At 32.5% G+C, this 24,005-nt stretch overlaps 1 protein-coding gene across 1 annotated transcript; it reads right to left on the bottom strand.

Annotated features, from left to right (window-relative positions):
- Positions 1–163: 163 nt before the first annotated feature.
- Positions 164–23,679, bottom strand: LOC140751784 (monocarboxylate transporter 9). Its single transcript, XM_073085823.1, has 9 exons — positions 23,507–23,679; positions 8,617–8,740; positions 6,109–6,252; positions 5,450–5,722; positions 4,302–4,452; positions 3,793–3,940; positions 3,311–3,455; positions 1,704–1,892; positions 164–1,221 (listed from the first exon to the last, which is right to left on the bottom strand). Exons 1-9 carry the CDS (start codon positions 23,621–23,623, stop codon positions 1,100–1,102), a joined length of 1,413 nt encoding a protein of 470 aa, XP_072941924.1. The 5' UTR covers positions 23,624–23,679; the 3' UTR covers positions 164–1,099.
- Positions 23,680–24,005: the final 326 nt, after the last annotated feature.

Raw genomic sequence — 24,005 nt, 5'->3', positions numbered from 1 at the left:
TTATTCAAATTGTATATATTTGATTGTAACAAGAATCGTTATTTATTTCATGGTGTGAATAATAGTGTTATGCAGGTGTTATGTAATAAATGTTTAACTTATATTTAGAATCGGGAAATAAGGAATGATTTGTAATAGGTTATATATTTAAATATATCAAAACATTGCTATTGTTTTCAACAGACATTAAAAGTTCTGTGATCATTGGTTCAGAACCATTTACGTAATAAGGAAAGAAAAGAAAAGAATGTTATACTTAAAATGACCTACCATTAATAGGTACTTTAATAAGTATATTTTACTATACACATTCTCACAGACATAAAGAGATTGAAGTCTTTCCTCATAGGTATAATACTAGAAACATACATAGTTGAAACCGTCCCCATAAGGTATAGTTAATATCGTACAAAAAATGATAATTTTCAAACCTATTACAGATAGCAAGCCTCATAAATTCGTAAATGTAAGACAAATTTCCTAAATCTTCATTAATAGAAATAATCTGGGCTCGATGGAAAATCTTTACAAAAAGATTTCTTAATTAGATAATATATTAGGTATATACGTGCGTATATATCTAGTCTACGTGTAATAAAAACAAGTGGTGCCATCTATTAACAGCTTTGCATAAAATATATGAACTTCTTTACACTATGAGATAATATGAAAACAAAATAACAAAATTGAAATACGTAGTATTAAAATTACAATATAGATAATAATATATGAAGAGCAGTAATCATTATTAGAACAAAAAATCTATGACAACGTGGTATGTTTCTAAATGAAAAAAGTATTAAACATTTTTAATAATATAGAAGACAATATAGTCAATATTTTAATTTATGGTCATTCAACCTTGAAATTACGACACGTCGCCGTTTCGTGAAAATCTACGACACTGTCTCATATTAACCATGAGGTCGTCATAAACATACTTTATTTCCTACATAGCCTATATGACTTTTGAGACATTTGTTAAAATAAATGACGACCAATAATTGCCTAAACGCAATACGTTACTTCTAATCAAAAGTAAAGTTACAATAATTTTGAGACATTTTCATTAAAGCCTGGTAAAGCTATCATAGTGCCTTCAGCCTCTATGCTTCCGATAAATGAAATATTCTACAGTCCACAGCACAACACAGACTAAACAACAGAAACTCATTGCTAGGAAACAACACACGTAACTCCCTGTTGCTTCATATATTACACCTGAAACAAATAATTTAATGAATAACGTTTTGTACCATAAAATATAGTTTCGTAGCAATGGCCGACCAAGTGCAAGTCAGTTTCGCGCACTGAAGGTAAGTATGTATGTACTCAATATTATAAACGTTGTAGTAAATACAGATATTAACTGGTTTCTTATGTAAGCTTATTTATTGTTTCTAATATTGTAATAATTAGGTATCATTCGATAAAAAAAAAAAACTAAAAACCACGCTGTTCACAGGGCGCGTCTCTGAAGGGAAAATCGTTAATCCTGATGATCCTGATGAGGACAATGGGGCAAACTTATTAAAATTATATAATGTTATTGGTGATCGATAATAATTGTTCAAAATTTTGAATTATTGTTAAAGTTCAAAGTGGGTAAAATTGATATCAAATATCCCGTTACATACCCAGATTCATACATACAGGTCAAGCTAATAAAAGCATGGTAAAACTAGCTTATCAACAACTCTTACCTATAAGAGGATCTGCTAATAGCATTAAAAAGCCAGAGAATATGATATGCAGCGCAAACGCAGCAGGGAATCTATCAGGTGCTGCCTTCACCAGTACAAGTGGGAACAACACCTGAACCGAACACCTCACGAGACCAGATATCACTGTTATCACGAACACGAATATTAAATTGCTCGATGATACTAGAGCTGAAAAGAAATACATGATTTAAATAAAGAAAAACATGATGAAGATTCTAATACTTATTACTCAATTTACAAGTTATACTTGTTTTGCCGCGTTTGGGAAAACAGACCAATGTATTTGTAGCTAGAAAGGAAAACTGTAAGCGTCAAAATGTACAATTTATATATTTGCTTTTGATTGTAATAAACGCCATCTAGATTAAAAAAATGAACACATATTTCATTAATTACATAGCCAGAGTAGCATAACTTACGAATATGTATTTATATGTGTACTTAAGAAATTACATACTTATATCTAATGTTTTTACGAGTTAATCTTTGCAACGGACTGACAACAGTCCACATTAATAAACTTTTTATGGCGAAAGTCATGGAAACTTATTACTAAATTATATTAATTGATAGTCTATTATGTTATACAATAGTTGTACTTGAAAGATAAAGTTTCAGTATAATTACTGGGGAGGTACCGTCGCCACACCATTCCTAGTGTGAAACATCTCATTGTAAGGGCGTGGTTGCCGACTTACATCTGAAGCGACCATATTAGCCCCATGTGTGATTACGCTTCTATAATCGGCTTCAGGTAGAACACCTTTTCTGTATGGGTTTGGTTACAGATGTCTATGGGCTAAACTGAGCACTTATCATCAGACTATCTATCATCAGGACTACGTCATGCTCGTATGCTACTAAACATAGGGTTGTAAGATTCTTTTTCATTAATTCTTTATCTTTTGACAAGCTTTTTATAAGTGGCTACTAAAGTTTTGGTGCGAGTTGATTCGTACTTTTTTATGTTGCTCAAGGATTTTGTGTACTTCATTATTGTTCTTAAATATATTAAATGCTCTTGATTTACAATAAATATCGAGCACAGGGTGAATAATATTATATCAACAAGTCTTGACCGAGACACATTAAATTCTATATTTAGATGTTTACCCAGCCGCGGATTAACCCAGAAACTGCAGAGACACAATGTCAAGGAGGCTATTTCTTTACTTAGTAATTATTCGTGTTTTATGAGATAGAAATACCAAACGAGCATGCAGTCTTCCTGATGGCAAGTAGCAACTGCCGCCCATGGACATCTTAAATTAAACCCAGATAATATTAGAATGCTTCCTGAAGTTAGTCACGGATTCGTTGCTACCCTTAAGACCTAAGTTTGAATACCTCGGATAAGTTGACAAAAATAACTATTTTACGTATTTACGTATCAGCGCCCCTAGCAGACTGTATCAGAAACGATTGAAAATGTATGGGAAATACGTAAACAAATACAAAAACAGTCATTTTTGTAAAAACATAAAAACTCATAGTAAGGGTACAGAACAACGCAGCGCGTAACACTAATGTTATTACAAATATTGGTAGCGGTATCTTTGTGTGACGTATGCATAATATTTACTGACCAATTCTTAAAAATACTGTAATGGTTGTACCAACGAAGAAAAGTTTTCGGCTATCTACTGAGTAGAAAAAAGTAAATACTGCAAGGAGAAACCTCGCTATCAAGTCTGCTATCGCTCCGACCATCACACATGTGGCCACTTGCATCTGTAACACAATAAATAATAAATAAATTATATTACATTGACCAATAACAGTAAAGTAAAGGAAGAAGATTCTAAGAATTATATCAAATTTATTTGGTACGGATCTTCCGTTCTATTAAGTTGAATAATTAAGAGCACGGTAATCGTTAAAAATATGTACAATATTTAAAATTAAAAATGTAACACATATTCTTGTCCCTTCGTTCACTTAAATGGCCCCTGGCTGTAAAAAATGTTCTCAAAGGTGGCCTAAACCACTTTCATTGGAAGAGGAAATCCATTGCCAAGCAGTGGAGAAAGAATGAGTTAACGACAAATGACTAATAAGAGATATTTACCTGAGTATATCCATAAGAGAAGAGTAGCATAGGTTCCATAGCTAAGTAGGTGACGTCAGAAAGGAAAGCAAATCCTATGCCAACCAATGTGCTTACAAATCGGGGATCCTTCAGCAAGTCTAACTCCACATTCTTATAAATGGTTTTTCTGTAAAATATGGGTTAATTAATTAGTTTTGTATACTTCATTGTACATGAGGTTAATCCAAAAGAAGAGGGATAGTACAATTAGTTAATAACAAAAGCATAATATATAACTAAAATTATTCTGCAATAGAACACAAATAACAAAATGAAAAATTAAAAACAAGGAAACAAAAAAATATACAAATCATTCAAGCTTATAATTGTATTGAAGCTTAAATTGCATATTTCTAAAGAACATAGAACACGTACATACGCAAGATTTGCCCTGGAAAATAATAAATCAGGACCTTGCTTTAGAATTCCCATAGGCCACGCAAAGAAAGTCCCGAGCAGAAGCTACAGAATAATAAAGTGATACTCACATAATACTCTTTTGTATAGACTCATGTCGCTTGGACTTTTTATTTTCCCTCTCTACAACATTATCGTTACCTGGCAACATTTTGATAACGGTTTCATCGAAATCAAATTCATTCTTTTTAACATTTAGGACGGCACAATTGGTCGATGGATCTGAAATTTTGTCAATGGGGTTAAAATGTGATGAATGATTTGACGATACACAATGGTCATGAATTATTAGTTTGATTATATCGCGTTTCGATATTGTAGGAACTTCCCTCAACTAGTCCAGAGATGGCGCCACGTGTTTCTGAATCACGCTATCGAAGTTTTCTCAACACCTTGCATTATTATAGGCGCATTATACTTATTTTAGAGGTTATATCCCTCGTCTGATACCTACAATATTCATAAAACTAGGCATTTGATGACATATACGTAGGTTCTAGTTGTCATGCTGTTATTAATTTCTTAACCCATGTTATATTCTATATTCCACGGGTATGATTAGACCTAAGTTCTTTTGTTTACTGACAAGACTCTACCAATTACGTAATAATAATCCCACCTGCATACCAATTAAGTAATGTTCTTCTTAATTTTTGTTTATATTTATTTATTCTTTATTCTAATTATCTATGTGTAAATTATTTTTCTTTGCTTTGATTTAATTAATTAGTGTAATTGGTTACGAGCGTTCTAAGTAAACGAAATTAATGAATATAAGTATATTTCAAGTTGGTAATATTTTTGTTAATAACAAGAAAAACCAAAAAAAACGACTATGCTCGGTAATTACTGAATTAGTATGGATCGTGTTCCTATCTTTGACTACATTAGCATGGTTAAGATTGTAGTTGGAAATTACCAATTGTTTTATTTTTCTTTGCATTGACACGATTAACTGGACTTGTAGCTGCGGACGAAGAGTTGGCCATTCCTGCTATACCTACTCTAGTAAAAATTTAGAGCTCTTCCATATTGTTTAATATACCTGTTTAAAGTTCTAATATTCTTAGAGGCTTCATATTATTTCTTAGGTCGAATATTCACCACAATTCCATGCAATACTTCACTTAACCATTTTTCTTACACCCACAGAAAATGAAATCGATTGGTGACCAACAATAAACATACACAAATGAACACAGTTTATTTTACTACATACCGTCTTTAGAAATCGCTTCATTCGCCACCAAGTGCCATTCCACTGGATGCATGACCAGCATAGCAAAGAGGAGGTGCAAGTCAAGCGCCATGACCAAGGCCAGCGTCCATCTGAACCCGTACTCAGCTAGGAGGTACGTCACCAGCATAGGAAACGTTATGGACGCCATACTGCTCATGGTTTGGTTGGCGCTCATCATGGCAGTTCTTTTTTTGGTAAAGTAACAGTTAAATGCAGTGAAACTCACTGGTATCATCACACCGAAGCCAGCACCTGGAAATATTTTATACAATTACTAAAAGCTCAAAGTTCAGTGAAGTCCTAAATATTTATTTCAAATTTGTTAAAAAAAATAAGAGAAGTGTTAACCTAGGTTGGAAATTCGGAGGGTCGGTGGTTCGAATCCCAAGTACAATTTTTTATTGTTTCTATATTATGTGTGTTTTAGAATTGTATTTCATTTAATAAAAGTATGCCGAAACCTATACACAAGAGAGTTAAAAAGATTATGTAAAGAACTTATTTCCTTTGTTTACGATATACGAACACATAGACATAGACATACCTTCCCTTGAAGTACAACCATAACATACGGTGACTTATCTACTTACTTATGTAATTCTTTATTGTCCTTATAATACAGTTATCAAAATAAATACCTCTTATTACTCCGAAGGTGAACACCAATTGATAGGTTCTATTAACGAAAATTGTCAATATGTCGCCTAAAACAAATAAACCGGCACCTATTAAGCCGACTTGACGAAAAGAATATTTCTTTAAAGCTATGCCGCTTAGGAATCCTGAAACATATAATAAAAAACTCTTGTCGTTATAAAAACTAGTATTATTATAAAACAAAACAAAAATGAATGTTTAGCCTGTAGAGCCTTAAATTAAAAGTAATTAGTTAATATATATGACTTCCACAATTTAGTCGAATCCAACTACACCTAATATGATTTTTTTTTATAATATAAGAGTAGCAGACGAGCATGCAGTCCACCTGATGGTAAGTGGCTACTGCTGCCCATGGACATCTGTAATCAACCCCAGATAGAATTAGATATTCCTACCTGAGGTCGGCCACAGATGCGCCCCTGAGGACTAAGCTGTAGTTTTTGTAGTGGCTACTTTTACGTTAATTTGGTAAAAAAATTTTGAATGCATGAAAAAGTTTGTTTTTTATTTCGCAAAAGAAGTTTAACTTCTTACGTTCGTAAACGCTTTTGATGTTTGACGCTCGAGTTTGATTAAGAATTATGTAGTAATGACAAGTGTTGATTTATTGTGACCAGTGAGTACATTAACAATTTTAATTATAATGTATGATGTGGATCAATAACATTTCGATCTAAATGTCGGTCAAATTAATAGAGTATGCTTCAATAAACACTCGAAAACAGTGCGGATTAGGATCATTGTGCGCAATTCGTTTATGTCAAACATAATCTATGTTATGTTTATGAATTTTTACCCACCAATCAAAAACCATCTTTTATTATAAATATTGTACAATTGACAAAGGTTATCTATTACTTTTTTACAATAAAATCTAAATATGACATTATTTTACGAATGCTGTGTAGCGACTATAGAAAACTACTGTTGTATGCGCTTAAATGCGATGTTTTTGAACAAAATTAAAGTTAATTTTTCCACATATGTTTCCATTTCCTGAATTTAATTAACAATTCCGTATGGATGAGAATATTAACCTAAATTGAATGTATGCATATTTTAGCGGAATATTTTATAACGCTATTACGGAATTAACATAAAGGAATCGACATAAAGGAATTCATAGTAAAGGAACTAAACTAACCGATGACAGTATTGATACGGCCGCCTTGCTCAGCTGACTGCTATTCTGGTTAAACGGTTTATATTGAACTATTCGGCCTTTTATTAATTAGGCCATGCAGCATAGCAACTAGCTGACATGGTTGAAACCTGAGCTTAATGAAGAATTTCTCTTTAATTAAGCCTCCGAAAGCCGATCGGCTAACCTTTTATATTGTCCTTAATTTTTATAAAGAGACACGATTAATAGATATCAGATTGTAGCCGAAGATTGTTAACGTATTCAGATTTTACCTATTTTATTTATGAAAGTGTTGCTACATATTTTCTGGGAAAATACAATCGAACGAATGTAAATAATGCTGTTAAAGGGTCGATTATTATTTAAGTAGACAGTAAGAAACAAAACAGGAGGAAATTGGAAATAGAGGCACTAATAAATCCTTAGGTTAGCAAACACTAAATTATATTAGGCCTAGTATAATTATTTTCCCTGTAGTCTCCAGAATAGATCTATGGTAACCCCTGCCTATCGTAAGAGGCGACTAAAATGGGACTTCCGGGATAACGGTCACAAAAGATGTGAGATCAAGCTAGCAACCCTGGAAACCACGACGGTATCTATGGCCGCATATCGTCATAAACGTAAGGAGCGTAAAATCTCACCCACGTAGAGCCCAACTGTTGTACTGTGCTCAGACACTCCGGTAGTATTTCGTTGGGGATCCCACATATGCTGAAGACGGCCAGTGGATTTAGGGGATAAAACCACCACCACATGTGATCCATTTCATGACATTGATAATATTACTCAGCAGTATTTCTCAAACTTATATGAACTTGTATGATTTCGAGAATTAGATTGATCTTCGCCTATATCATTTATTGGAATCTGTTAACCTCGTGATCCAGCAACCTCCTTTTTGTGGCAATATTTTAAGAAATTATCATAGGTAATTCAAGTAAATAAAAACATGATTATCATAACTAGTTTCAAAGCGGCTTCTTTCAAGATAATTAATTTATTATGTCAATTATTTGATTTATAGTGACTTTTTACCCGAATGTACCTCTTATAATTATATCTCATTTTTAATTAGGCCCTACAGCCCAAACGACTTCATGGATTTTAATATATTATGAGTATCGTTGGATTTGTCTGAATTGTGAGAGTGGCAAAGTCTACATTTATAAGCAGTTGGATTTTTGTTTTTACAATAATTGCAAAGAAAGTGAGTCATATAATCAATATATTATTATATATTTTTATTTTTAACAATTAACTTACCATTAAATATTTATTGATAAGTTAATTGTTAAAATTAATAATATAACCTACCTTATGATAAAATTAATAGTAATACCTGCGATAGAAAGCGCTCCATTGTAAACGCCTATGACCAATGGCAGGCCACTGGCACCATCTTGCTCGATGAAAAAATTGTTAAACAGAATGCCAAAGGCGTTCGTAGAACCGAAACCCAGCATCTGAAACGTGAAACATCATCATTAACATCTTTGTCTCGTCTTCGACCCATTACTGTACTGCTAGGTACTGGTACCCTTAGTATGATTTTTTACGTTTTAACAAAAAATACGGTTTTTGTTTTTGTTTACGTATTTCCGATATGAACTGTTTTTTTTTTTTTTAATTTCTGGAGTGTTTTCGGCGGCTTTCGGTTTACTTAATAAACTTTTCAATAATATAGTGGTACAGAACCATTCACACTTAATAGTTTTTCATTAATATAATAAATTTGTAAACAGCTATTTAAATGTTACTTAATATTATGAAATGTCGATTGATTTAATAAAAGTAACTCCGTGGAATGAATAACAAACATTAAGGTGGAAATTGAGGTAATAAACATATTTAAATATATATAATGAACTATATCGCCTTATTATATATTTAATCTCTTTTTTTTTGTATAAACATGATCAGATAAACGGTGGCTTTGAATAATAAGTGTTTATGTGTCTTCTTTGAAATGTTAATAATCTCACAATTGATGAGTACGAACACCGTAAAAGTTTTCATCATTCAAATCAAATCAAATCATTTTTTTTTATTCAAAATAGGTTCTTTACAGAGCACTTTTTGAATGTCAATTCAACTACCACCACTTCACAAGGTGTTTCGTTATGGAGAAGAAGCGGCGAAAGAAACTCCATAACACTCATATTTAAAAAAACATGTTTTTTACAATGTCAATTTAACATAATGGTACATGTGAAGCTTGAGCTAATTCAGACCACACCATTAATTAAGAATATTCTTAATATACACTACTAGAGACCACTTTCCTAATATTAGTAGGAGTAGTAATTGATAATCAACTTCCCGTTACCCACAATCACTTCTTTTTAAATGTAAGTAACAACCCAACATGTGTTTTTACAGTTGAACGTATCGAAGGGCTAAAATGTCCGTATACCGATAATATTTAAAAAAATAACGCAACATTATTAATATTCAATCTACCGATTATTCGATATAGCGGTCATTTAAACTCACAAAATGTTTAAGACGTGGAGGAAACCTATTTATTCGCCTACTAAGTCGTATTGCTAGAGCATGAGTTTCTTAAAATTGATATCGATATTAATTTTTTCTTTCGATCTTTCGATATATCATTGCAACCCTAAATTATAGAAGAACGTATTCAGAAGGTATTTCTGTTACAATTTAAATATAGTATCGAATCCTTTGCGAATACTAGCTAAACTGCCTATGGATAAGTAAAATAATTTAAATATTTTTAATAAAAAAATATTATCACAAACATTTACATTTGCAAATTGGCTCGATTCTTCTTTTTCCAACATTTGCGTGTTGCGTGCGAGTAAATTTTGTAGCAATTATTACAGCAACTTTCTCCCATAACCCTAACGATTAACATACCTTTGAGATACACTTTGAGAAACCTTGAATTAGTATACGAGTATTTAAAATTTAATGAATGAATGAAAAATGCAATTTAGCATCAATTTAAGTACGTAAATTAGTAAAATTTTATGAGGTTATGTACCTTACATGTATTATCAACAAGTTTATACAATTTATTAAGCGTATGGCGTTCCGGTTCAATTTTTAAACCTGTTTTATGTTGATGGGAAGCACGACGCATTTAAAATGATCGATTAAACAGAGTCACTAATTCCTCTCTAGTGTTAAAAATTTAATATAATTAGCATAAATTATTCAGACTCGTTATTAGGGTCCCGTACCTAAATTGATTTAACGGAACCCTGTTACTAAGATTGCACTAAGCTAAAAATAGTTCCGACCAATAAATCTAAAAATAAAAAAAATCAGTTGTCTGTAAACTCGGTTTACTGTCGATAGTTGAACGTGACAATGAAATATCAAAATACTGATTGAATGGTTGCATTTTTCAAAAGAAAATTTTAACTTTATTTGTTTGATAGATATTTTGTATGGATATAGAGGAGGTAAATACGCGGAGATTGTGCCTCCTTGTCGCTCGTTCCGCGCTCTTGCACTTCAAGCCTTAAATGGAACGCCTCAGAGCGAGGTAACGCCGCATGAGTCATGTTTTTTGGTGCGTGCAGTCGGCTCCATCGAATTATACGACATTGTCACGTCAAAAGTTAAAAATCAAAATTCTTCATTCAATCAATAAGCCCCTCATACAATAAAACGGATTTTTCAACGTCTTTTAACTTAAATCTTATGCCCGTATTCAGACAAATAATCCATAGGCAGAGATACTTTTGTTTTTAAATAATTAAATTAAATTAAAAATGCAAGAGGGTCCCCTATAAAATAAACAATAATTTATGTTTATTTCGATATGTTATGCTGTTTTTACCTGGCTGCGAAGGATAATGTTTGTCGAGCTTATATTGTCATTATGTGTATCCCAAACAACTTAAAGAATTTTTACCACGCTTTTATTAGCTTGACCTGTATGTTTGTAACGGAATCTTTGAGCTCCATTTTTACCCACTTTGAACGGTCCGATTGATTTAAAATTAATACGATTTAAACAATTTTACCCCATTCACCTCATCAGGATCGTCAGGAATCTAGACTAACCATTTTCCTTATGCGATTCTAGCGTGTTTTTTTAGTTATAATATATATAGTTGTCGTTGGATTTGTCTAAATTGTAGGAGTGACATATACGAAGTATATTTAATCAATTCGTTTTTTTTTTTATTTTAACATTAATTCTCCATACAGTTCTTTGATCTTAATACTGATAATAAATAAAAATTAACGACTGTACGAAACCTTTTATGTGCGAGTCCGTCTCGCTCTTCACCGGTTTGTAAAAAAGTTATTCGTTATCACTGTAAAAAAGTTATTTGTTTTCGTTTTTTTAATTTGTTAATTAATTAATCAGTACCTACATTTTTATGTTAACATACGATAGGTACTTCGACATTCATGTGCTGAATATATTTTTCATATCATTGTATATTTACTGACATAAAAGGTATTTGAATATTGAATAAAGAACATTACATAATTATAAGAATTTTTATGTAACATCTTTCGGTAATTATTTTATTTCATTAAAAGCCGATTTAATTGCTGATGAGGGCAACAGTATGGCAGAAAAATATATAATGGGGAAAAGGATAATTATTTTAGAATTAATTTTATCTCAATAGTACTAATAGAAAATGATATGTGGTAGAACCAGTGTGGTTCAACCTATAATTTTTAACTTAAATCAATTCTTGCGTTTCGCATCCGATCGACTTACTTAATGAGGAGATTATATCCGTGCTCAGGAGTTGTAAAGCGTCTCTGATCAAGTTTAAGTAAAATCCTTGGAGTCGATTATAATTGCCCTTGGGCAGCAGTATCCCCTTAATCCAATTCCAGTTTTTAGGGCTCGAGATGTGGTGTGTGCGTTCTGCACGCTCATCTCATGAGGGACACCAGTGAGAGGGGCCCCTCCCTCTCGGGACGTGGCTGGCGTTAACATCAGCGCCGGCCGACGTTGCCGGGCCGCGAATGTAATGCTAACGCTTCTCGTGACCCGGCATATAGCGTCCAGAGGAACGCCGCGGAGTTTTAGTCGGTAAGAGTCCGACATATCCCATACGGGAATCCATGAGGATTTCTCCGCGTAAAACAAAATGGGCAGCAGTATTCCGTTAGCCTTATGGTGGACTGTTGTTAATTTGCTACAATCATTTCATAAAAAGCGGTTGATAAATATAAACGAAGTCGGCTAAAAAGAAGTCGTTATTTCGGAATATTTTATTTAAAATAATCCTGCAGGAAAATTCCAAAAATACTGTTCCAGGTAAACTTATTACATTTTATACGATTTTTCATTATATAAAGTGATATTGCCTCATTTTAAAACCAATTTCAAAATCTTGCGTAATAATAATATATGTAAAAATGTCCGTATAGAAATATAGGTATGTAGAGATTGATCGGTCCTTATTTTTTATTAGCCCGGCTAAATCGTAAGTTATTCGATCTCATAGTCAGTTCAACCTTTTAGACCTTATTTATTCAAGACGAAAAAATTCAAGCAAAATAAAAGCAAGTTTTGTTTTTTCGCGTAGTTAATAATAATTACTTACTAAATGCCTACCAGAGATCTTCGATAGGCGAAACATTGGACAGATTGATTATTAATTACTAGTTTTTGCCCGCGGCTTCGCCCGCGTTTAAAATAACATATATACATACTAACATACATAAAACTGGAAAATCGTACGTTCATTGGAATACCAGTGGCGCCATCTGGCGAAAATTGGTCGTACCAACTCTGAAACCTTCGTGGGCTCATGGACAAAGATCTTGGACTTTGCTGGACTTTGCTAAAGATCATCACTTGATCAAATGCAAAGTTTACGATTTAATCTTACTAATATCGATTAAAATAATCGATGTTTTTGGTCCAAAAGATCGATTCTCCGATTAATCGATATTACATCGCCATCCCTAGTTAACGTGGGATTTCCGGGATAAAAACTATCATATGTCCTTTCTCGGGTCTCAGACTATCTTCGTAAAATTTCATTAAAATCGGTTCAGTGGTTTAGGCGTGAAGAAAAGACAACCAGACAGACAGACAGACAGCCAGACAGAGTTACTTTCGGATTTATAATTTTAGTAAGGATTTGTAACAGACGAAACTATATAATGTTTATTATGTCGAATTACAATAAATCATTTAGAAATTTTACGGTAACAGATATAGTACTATACCTACATACAAAGACATTAGGTTTTATTAGTCTATCGTATGTAACTATAGTCTGATTCATAATTAGGTGTCCAAAATGTAAACAAACAAATATCACTGTCAAAATTAACAAGAAACAAAAACTTTAACAAACTCAACAAAAAACGAAAACTTTACAATTATTCACAATTTAACAAACGCGCTATGAAAACGATAATACATTCGAGTTCAATTACAATCACGAAAATGAATAACATCAGCTACGAAACTTAAAAATGACGGCACAAGAAATGTTCTGGGTTCCGATTGTGTTACCATTATCACATTTTAATTTTCTACCATAAACCTTGTTTTTTTATTATTATTACTGTATGGAACGAAATCGAGTTAATATAAATATTAGAAAATGTGAATTGATCTTATTTTTTTTAGATTATTATTTTATTATTGTTGTATTAATTTGATATTGTCAAAAATAAGAAACTACCATTTGAAACATATTTTCTTGATAGGTCAACACCTTTGTTTACATTTTAGACACTTAATTATGAATCAGACTATATGTAAGTACATTGTATCTACATATGAAGCAATAGACCTGAGTTTGAAAAGTCACCCACAAGTTATTGCCAATTTTGTTAGTACGGAGATCTGAAATATATGTGACTGTATATTAAACTGAAAAGATTAATGTTCTCTTTAAATAATGGTCCACTTAAAAGCTTTTTTTATTTGCAACATTTACATACAATTATTTATACAAAACCTATTTATATATTATTTATGAGTCCTCTTTGCATAAATACCAGCAAAAATTATAATCCATTTTGGCGTCGCCGTGGGCGTGGTGAGAAGTAGATTGTTAATGTAATTAATGAATTTAATATGTACCTACTTAACTACACACTTACTAGTTTTTTACTTCAATTATAAAAAAAATCATTGTGGAAAATATACAAAAATTAATATCTTTTTATCTATTAAAGCCCTATTAGCATTATGGAAATTTTAATGTGAAATCAATTTTTGTCATAATTAAAGTATCAAATATATGTTACCTACTTACTTGTCAACTAAAAACTGACCCCACAGATTCAAGATAAATGAAAAATCGTCAGTGTGTATATGACAGTAATTATTTCAATGTGTGCAATTAGGATGTAATCATACAGCGACACTATGGGGACACTATAAGAACTAGTTCTCGATATTAATAATTCATCTATCCAATGTTTAGTCTTGTTGCCTATAAAAGACTATAAATTGATAAAATTCAAAATTGGTTGATTATTGTTAATACCGAGCACAAGCAAGCACTAGCAATAATACAGCTCATAAAAAATTCAATAAACTATGACAGAGGTCGTAGATGTAAATTAATTAGTTCAATTATAATATTTTATATTAGATATTAGAATTGCCGTGACAGTGGCGTTACAAAGATAAATTGTAATCTGTGTTAAATTGAATAAGTAGTAAAAAAGTAGTCGCCGATCTCATATCTCTCTAAATTACAGACTTAACTAATCTCAAATCATATATACTTAGTTTTTGCACAACACTAAAATATATATAAGTTTTGCACGTGTATACTACGTATACGTTACTATGTGTGTATGGCTTAATATTGAACCACATAAGTGGATCGAGCAAGAATATCATTTTTTTGTATGAAGTCTTATGTATGAATATTACGTCATATATGTATGTATGTGTAGGCCGCTGTATTTAAATCAAAAGGCGGACCAACCAAATATTGATTATCTTTCATAAATAAATGTTTTTGTTATGAAACATATTTATTGTTATTCCCTACGTTAATATTAACCTCAGACTAAAAGTTTTGTAAGGTGCCTAATTTTTTGCTCGTGGCTGTATATGCGATTGTAATCAAAATTGCATTGACTTCAGAGGAATAGAGTACCATATCGAACTGTAATCCTAGTATGTATATACCATAGATTAGTAAAGATTACTCACTCCTAACAAGAAAATGTACCCAGTTTTGAGAACTGAAATAGTTACGTATAAAAGTTTTGCCACGTCTCCGTGCTAAAATGTCCCTAAAAGATTTGAAATAATTATTTATGCATTATGTAAATTACGCAGTATTAGTTATTTATTCATACATTTTCTCTAAAAATGTTTTTATTTGTCAAGAATACAAAAAAAGAACTTACTAATAAACCGTTTGTGGCTTCATTCAATTTCAAGGCGGCGAGGTATCTTTACTAATCTATGGTATATCCATAAGATATACTAGGATCATAGTAAATAATCTATAGATCATAGTAAACCAGGTGTGAGACAAATACTATTTCCGCAATAAAACAAGAAACAAAGTGTTAATAAAACTTATTGGATATACTAAAACCTTAATTGATTTACATATCACACAAAAACATGCGTGAACATTCCTTATTGCAAAAAAATACGAGGACTTGTATTTTTTTATAATACAGATAAGTCTACTTGCTTCATTATTTATTTGCTTTGCTTTGCAAATTAGAAGCTGTGTCATGCAAATTAGAAACTGATTTTATTCATAGCCATTTTTCAGATATCTGATCTATTTGATTAATACGATGTCAAAAATAAGTAGGTGTCGTGTATTTTATTAAGCCTAAAAGTATCGATAAATCTTAACATGCCTAGCGAAAAAAATCTAAGTCTGTGATCTTAACCAATTTTTGCATGCCACGATTCGAGATTTGACAATTTATGGAGATTTAGGTGGACGAAACGATTTGGAGATCGTAAACCAGTTCGTCTACTTAGGATCTATGATAAGTGACCAAGGAGGATGCGAAGCAGAGATAAGGAGAAGAATTCAGATGTCAAAATCTGCCATGACAAGTTTGACAAAAGTCTGGCGAGATAGAAACATATCCAGAGCTACAAAAATAAGGCTAGTTAAAACACTAGTTTTCTCCATTTTTCTCTATGGCGTGGAAACTTGGACACTGCGAGCAAATGAAAGGCAGAAAATCGACGCCTTTGAAATGTGGTGCTGGCGGAGAATGCTTCGTATCCCATGGACAGCAAAAAGAACCAACATCTCAGTATTAAAAGAACTGAAAGTAAAAACAAGGCTATCAACCACCTGCCTCCAAAGAATTCTGTCCTACTTTGGTCATATAGCACGCCGGGGAGATGACTGCTTAGAAAAAATCATGGTAGTTGGGAAAGTGGAGGGAAAAAGACCTCGGGGAAGATCACCAACTAGGTGGTCTGACCAGATCAAAGGCCTCACCAAGATGTCTGTTACGGAGTGCTTTAGAAAAGCAGACGACCGAGCACACTGGCTGGATATGCAGCACACCTGCATAAAAGACTTCCAAAGCAGGCACGAACTTCAGTCATGAAGGAACGACTAAGAAGAAGAAGGTGGACGAAAATTGTACCAATGAACTTTTATAACATTTTATAAACATTGCTGTTATTAGGCAGAAATATTAACATAAGAAGTATTAACAGAAGTGGAACCATAAGTGGAACTAATCACATCGAACATCAAAGTTAAATTCTACAGACATTTCTAGCGTAATAATCAGGTTTCGTAATCACCTTGTAAAAATGTAGGTAAACAAAAAGTTGCCCACTGACGTCGCGATGATTTGTTATGTAAAACAGATGACAGGCGTGTTATAAAATACATGATTATAAGGGTTGCCACTTATTCTTAAGAGAGTATTAATATTCGGCCTTTTTCTTTACTCAGAAAGGGTAAGATCTCCCTTATATTTTATTTACATTCGTATATTTCTTCATTTAATTTAACGTTGATTTTAGGATAGATAACTGTATAATCTTAATTTACTTTTAGACGCAATTTACTTGCAAAAATGCAAACATTCTGATAAAAATATATCTCCAACCAGAAACAAATCCGATTAAGCAAACGTCAATCCATTATTTCGACCGCGTCAGTCAAAATCATAATATTCTATACAATATTTTGACCGGCACTGCTCATGTTTACGCGCCCAAGTTACGGTGGATACAACTAAATACGATAATACACATTATATATTATTCTGACAACCCGCGTAGCGGAGTGGTCACCATGCCGGTCTGACGCGCAGAGGGTCCCGGTTTCCATCCCCAGCCAGACAGATTTCTAATGATGAATTTAGATTTCTGTTTCTAGGTCTGGGTGTTTGCGTATTTGTCTCTGTGTGTGTCCATAGCCTCCACGATACAGACGATCCTAGTGTGGGGCTGTGAGTGTAGAATGCGTTTTTTTTATAGGAAAGTACCAACTTGTTTGTCTGCACGCTACCTCTGCTCTGCGTGGGTCTGTAGATGAAACTTAAATCACTCATCTTTCATCGTCATGTCAAGCACATATTTCCTGCGTACGGGCTAAACCCACGTGTTTCTGTGATAAGCATACGATACGTACAAACGATAAATAATTATTTGTCCTTTCAAATCCAATATCAATTTCTCTACAGTAATTCTACATAGACAGTTCTTCTCCCTACATTTATCTACTCGTACATCGATATTATTAAACAGAGAACTTCGATTTGATGCGTTTTTTATATATAGGACATATACTTATTACAATCTACTTGACATAATAATTGAAACAGTAATTATAAATTAATAGTTATAAGTACAATCAATTTATCTAATGCTTAATCTTAAGGAATTGGGAGAAAAAAAATATATTTATAAAGAGGGCATTATGATAATTTTCGTATTTTATGAAGGCACAAAAATGTTATTAACATAATTATCTAATTGACATTTACTACATCGTAAAAGTTTAACTATAATAACCTATAGGTACATAATTTTGTTACACCAGTAAAACAACACATAACAAAATAACAGCTTAACCTCATTTTAATGTCACATATTAATCAATATAGATAGGTATTACATTCTCGAGACCAGAATATAACTACCGTATCCCGTACCCTGTCGTAAGAAGCGACTAAGAGGAGTCTTCCAAGGGTGCAGGCGGCAACATTGGAAGCTTAAACCCCCTTAAACCAGTGCCACTAAAAAGGAAGATAGTATGTGTGGACGGACATGGAACACTAGAACGTCGATCGTGAAAAATCACGACACGTTATCGCGTCGTGAATGGCAGAATATTTTCAACGTTGAAATTTGAAGAAAAACAAGTTATTTACTTCTTTTTCTTTTTTTGATAGGCTTGACAAAGAGTCAGACATGCAAAAATAATACTAGGGTCATGGGATTCCATTGGGACCACGTCACCAACTTTTACAGCGAACGACGATGCGATGTCGTGGCGTGTATTTTTACGATAGATGTCAAAGTTTTTCACCATTTCCACGTTCCGATACGACATAACAACGTATCAGAATGCGACGTCAGATCGTATATAGCGCTAGTTATCGTGTTTAACTCATTTAATAATAACAGTTAACACAGGTGTAATGACATTATTTACTCTTATTTACTTCAGAATGCATTGTCTGCAATAAACGTAGTTAATCTATCATTTCATACTCATATCTTTACAATCGCTAATGCATAAATTAATCTATCACGAGACTAAGAAGCATTTCGATTTCATTTTCTCGTTAAAACTAGTTTAGACCGCTACGAAGTGACAGATCAAAATAAGAGATTTTTATCTAATGCCTTATTTATTTAAGGTATCATCTTGAAAAAAGGTTTTATATTGTATTTTTTTTTTACATAAAAACAAATAATATTAAAGTATAGCTATGCCAAAGAGTACACTTTGCTCGTAATTTCTCTTTGACGTTATGAACCCGTTACTGTCCCTTCACCGTCACTCTCCACATAGAGAGTTTAGGTCATAGTAGTCTCCCTGTGCGTGTCAAATGCGAGTTGGTGGACTTAACACACCCATCACAATTTTTTATAAGTTCCTACTCTACATGTGTAGGTGCTGGAATAAGAAATTTGTTCATTTATATCTTTAGTACAAACATTTGGTCTATAATACAATCCTTTGCGAATTTCATTTTACACTAAAATGTAAGTTCCATTTATAGAAGTTTTACCTAAAAGACAAAACATTCCTCTCCTAGGGCAGTTGGATAAAAACGGAGATCATCTTATGTCATTGGCATTAAAGGTACCTGATTTACATTAATACGTCACATAATGCAAAAACAGGATATAACATTGTACCTACCTATATTAATAACGAAAATGTCAATTAGATTTAGATATATGTTAATTATAAGTTTTTATGCAATATTTTTGATATCGAAACATCGACATTATTTTGTAAAAGTAATATGCAGAAAATAACATATTGTGATAGGAACTAAATATGTCATAATGATAAAATAAAATATTACGATTTTTTCCAGATAACGATGACTATTTATTGAATAAACATTTATTTTCATTAAATACAAAAATTTACGAATTTATTGATGGTTTAACGCCAGATCGAGTGGGAGAGAATCGCACAGTCGATTGCGCATGGCGACGCGTCGCCACACCGTACACACTACTGCATATAGACTGTATATATATACCATCGTATAGCGTGGCGATGTGTCGCCACGGCATGCGTCGCCACGCCAGAAATCGGTTTTACGTGCGGCTATAGATGTTTCACATCAAAAATAATATCCAAACAAGTCTAGACCAAAATCTCAAGGTTTTACTAAATTAGTTTACACGATCAATTTGAAAATTTTGGAACCAATATTTAAACAGCTAATCTACAGACATTGATAGTGTCAGATACGGGTCGTAGCAGGCAAAGTTAACTATATTTTGTATGTACAATATTTTGTCAGGCACGGCCCATGCCTGTCCAAATGTGTTATGGTTGTAAATACGTTAATACATATCGTGTATAATACTTTTTTGTCTGGCATGTCATATTCATATATTAACCAAGTGACGAAGGATATAGGACCGTTTCATATATACTTCTTTGAATAAATTGGCAAATCATTATTTACCAAAATTTATTAAAATATTTTGTCTTCAAGTATGAACAACGAATACTTCGTAAATACTTTACATGCAATTGCAAAATTTAGTTTGTACTTATAGGCCAAATAGGTAATTGGAATCTCTAAAAGTTGATCGAAAAATGCTGATCGAATTTAAATCTCAAATGCAGACTAACGCGATTATCAGTTGGCGCTGACACGCTGAAAATATTGAAGGAATATTACACAAAATATATAAAACTGCCTAAATACAAGGTTTACAATACAAGTACATACAATACAAGTTTCATTCTTTTTTGTAATATTGAGTATTTCTTTTTTTTTTTTTAAATATTGATTTCTTACTTGATTTAAGTATATAAAATGAAGTATATTAAACTGACGCTAAGCTACGTACGCTAAAACTGACGCGAATGCACACTTGCGTGTTTGTTTTTGTATTGAAAAATACTACGAGAAGCATCAAACCTCGCACGCACGCATAGAAATAAGATAATAAGAAAAATAATAATAACTTATAGTTTGACGACCCGCGTGGCGGAGCGGTCACCATGCCGGTCTGACGCGCAGAGGGTCCCGGGTTCGATCCCCGGCCAGACAGATTTCTAAATGATGAATTTAGATTTCTGTTTCTGGGTCTGGGTGTTTGTGTATTTGTCTCTGTGTGTGTCCATAGCACCCACGATACAGGGAATCCTAGTGTGGGGCTGTGAGTGTAGAAAGCGAAAGCGAAAGTTGAAAAACTAAAAACGACGCGAAAACGTTAATCCTGATTCCTGACGATCCTGATGAGGTGAATGGGATAAAATTATTTAAATCGTGTATTGTCGTCGGTGCTTGATAATTGTTGAAAATTTTAAATTAATCGGACTGTTCAAAGTAGGTAAAAACCGAGTTCAAAAATTCCGTTACTTACATATATACAGGTCAAGCTATTTAAAAAGTGTGTTAAAAACGATTATGTTAAAGTATAACGTCAGTATCTTTAAAATTGTCATATAATTATAGTCAAAACTGGTTTGGAAAGACATTGAAGGGACCATATAATTAGGGCGCTATATCCGCTAAGAGTTTTAAGCAATTATACTTTTTTTTATTTTAATGAACGTTTACTTAATTTATTTTATCATCATCATTAAGGAAATGGGCTAAAAATGATAAAGAACATTTTTTCTTTCGTTTCCCAAACGATATTTGTTTGTTACGTAACTATTAATGAGCTTTATCAATAATTAAAAATTTCAATAACGATTACGGTTGAATTTCTGTATTATCGTAAAATCTTCGTCAATTCAAAGTTACATCCATAGAAATTTTATGTTATGATGAAAAAACTCATAGATGCATGCATAAAAATATCTATATCGGAAATTAGATTTGTATTAAAATTAGGTAAATTACCAATGACGAAGAATTTCTTCAAATAAAATACGCATTAATAGTAGACTTTAGCTGTCCTTTCTATTTTTTGACCACTTCTAAAAAGAATCAATCTCATGTTAAGTTTTTTAAATTAAATTGTGATTTCAATTGTGGAACAGGGATTATACATACATTCATGACAATTAACACCTTTTATTACAATAATCATCAATTGATAATTGTATCGTATTATGTTCTAGTCATAGATTAGTAAAGATTACTCACCCCTAACAAGAAAATGTACCCAGTTTTGAGAATTGAAATAGTTGCGTAAAAAAGTTTTGCCACGTCTCCGTGCTAAAATGTCCCTAAAATATTTGAAATAATTGTTTATTTATTATGTAAATTACGCAGTATTAGTTATTTATTCGTAAATTTTCTCTAAAAATGTTTTTATTTGTCAATAATTCAAAAAAAGAACTTACTAATAAGCCGTTTGTGGCTTCATTCAATTTCAAGGCGGCGAAGTATCTTTACTAATCTATGGTTCCAGTAAGTACTTGTATTTTATTCACGAAGGCAATAACTTACCTGTTTATATAAATACAATGTTTCTCACACAAGGCCATAATATGTGCGCTGAAATATGTGATAATATGGGAGGAGAGCGGTAAAACACGGAACTAGACACCCCATTTTCTTTTGGCTCTTTATGGAGCGGTTGTAGGGACTAAATGTCAAATAAAACAATACCTAATTATATGAAATCAACCTGACACACATCACAGACCTGCATTTTAGATACAGGTGTGTGATAACTACACTACATCGATTATTTCATCCTGAAAGAATAAACGAATATAAAAAAGAATATTTCTTAACCCTATTTACAATATTCGTTATTCCCGCGCAAAATACAATTCCAACGTCAAGACATTTCTTTTTCTTTTTTCATACTAACTTATAAAATCGTACCTGCCAGTGACTATAAAATGGGAATTTATTGTTATAAAAATAACTGATCATGAACATAACACTAAATTATTAATTAAAATAATAGGTACTATAGTAAAATAATTTGAATATATTTCAAAAATCCTTATTTATATCCTATTTTAATTGACTTCTCTAAAATTGTTTACTAAAAATTTTAGCGGGTGCTACAAAATAGTTCATCCCAAAAATTTAAGAGCCTCTGACAAACCATTCATACATCAATTTATCAATTCATTTTGATTTAGCTTTTAAAATACAAAAACGCAACAGGTTATTTAGTGATATAACACCATTAAAGATGCCATAAAATTAAAGTTTTAACACCTTCACCCACTTATTCCTTTCCTTAATTGTCTCATAATACACCACTTAACTGAGACTTATTAGGATTCCCAATTTTCAATTCCACATATATTCGACACTTAGGGTGATAATAAATCAAGCCTATAAGTAAAGTAGTATGCAAACTGTGATTATCGCGGCAATATAGCGCTAGTGTGATCAGATTTAAAGAGCGTGGTAAGGAGACAGCACCGCCACAAATATATCGTGTCACGCACTTTAGTTTTCTTGTTTCATAGATATGGTAAACATAAACGTATACGAGGTGACCTAAATTAGTCCTCAAAATTAACAAAGCATCTGTGACCGACCTCAGGTAAGATTCCAATCCTATCAGGGTTTAAGTACCTACTGATGTCCATTGGCAACAGTGAATACGATGGAATGTACTGGTTTTTTTTAGCTGCTTCAACAGTATATAAAAAATCATAAATACTCACTGTGGTAAAGCCGACACCGATGCATACTAAGTAGCCCCAACCACCATCAGGCGGCTTTAACGCGCTCTTGCAGTCCTTCTGATCCTTCCCGTCGTAATGCGCTAAAGCCTCATCCATTTTCGTAAACAAATAAAGTATACCAATAAAACTACTTAAACTTCAAATTTTCAAACAATTAAAAATCTTTTTATTTTTAAACACTCCGAGACAAAAGCATTCGTACACCTAACTGTGCATACACTTATAAAATAAGTTAATAACAATGATAACGAATATTTACAAGTTTACATTTTTATCAGGTTTAACGACACAGCACATACGCGCGTCCTAACTATACTGTCTCCGTCTTCACATTAATACAATGTACATTAGTGAAGCTAAACGAGGTTCCGATTTACTGGATTGACGTATAAGAAAAGCCTTCTATCTCTAAATAATATATAAACTAGCAGTGCCTTACAGATTCACCCGTATTGTAATATTTTATTTGGCCCATTGT

The sequence above is a fragment of the Epargyreus clarus genome, unplaced genomic scaffold, assembly GCF_041222505.1.
Source record: "Epargyreus clarus isolate Ecla_fem2 unplaced genomic scaffold, WU_Ecla_fem_2.2 ptg000023l, whole genome shotgun sequence".
NCBI lineage: Eukaryota > Metazoa > Arthropoda > Insecta > Lepidoptera > Hesperiidae > Epargyreus > Epargyreus clarus.
This window is presented reverse-complemented; position numbering and strand designations above follow the sequence as displayed.

Bases quoted from the DNA above. Each gene is read 5' to 3' on its own strand.
- LOC140751784 (XM_073085823.1), bottom strand. From the start codon at position 23,623: ATGGATGAGGCTTTAGCGCATTACGACGGGAAGGATCAGAAGGACTGC. The intron at 3,941-4,301 runs GTGAGTATCACT...CATATTTTACAG, and splicing joins TCTATACAAAAGAGTATTAT to AAAAACCATTTATAAGAATG. The intron at 1,893-3,310 runs GTCAGTAAATAT...ATTTCTTTTCAG, and splicing joins TACAGTATTTTTAAGAATTG to CTCTAGTATCATCGAGCAAT.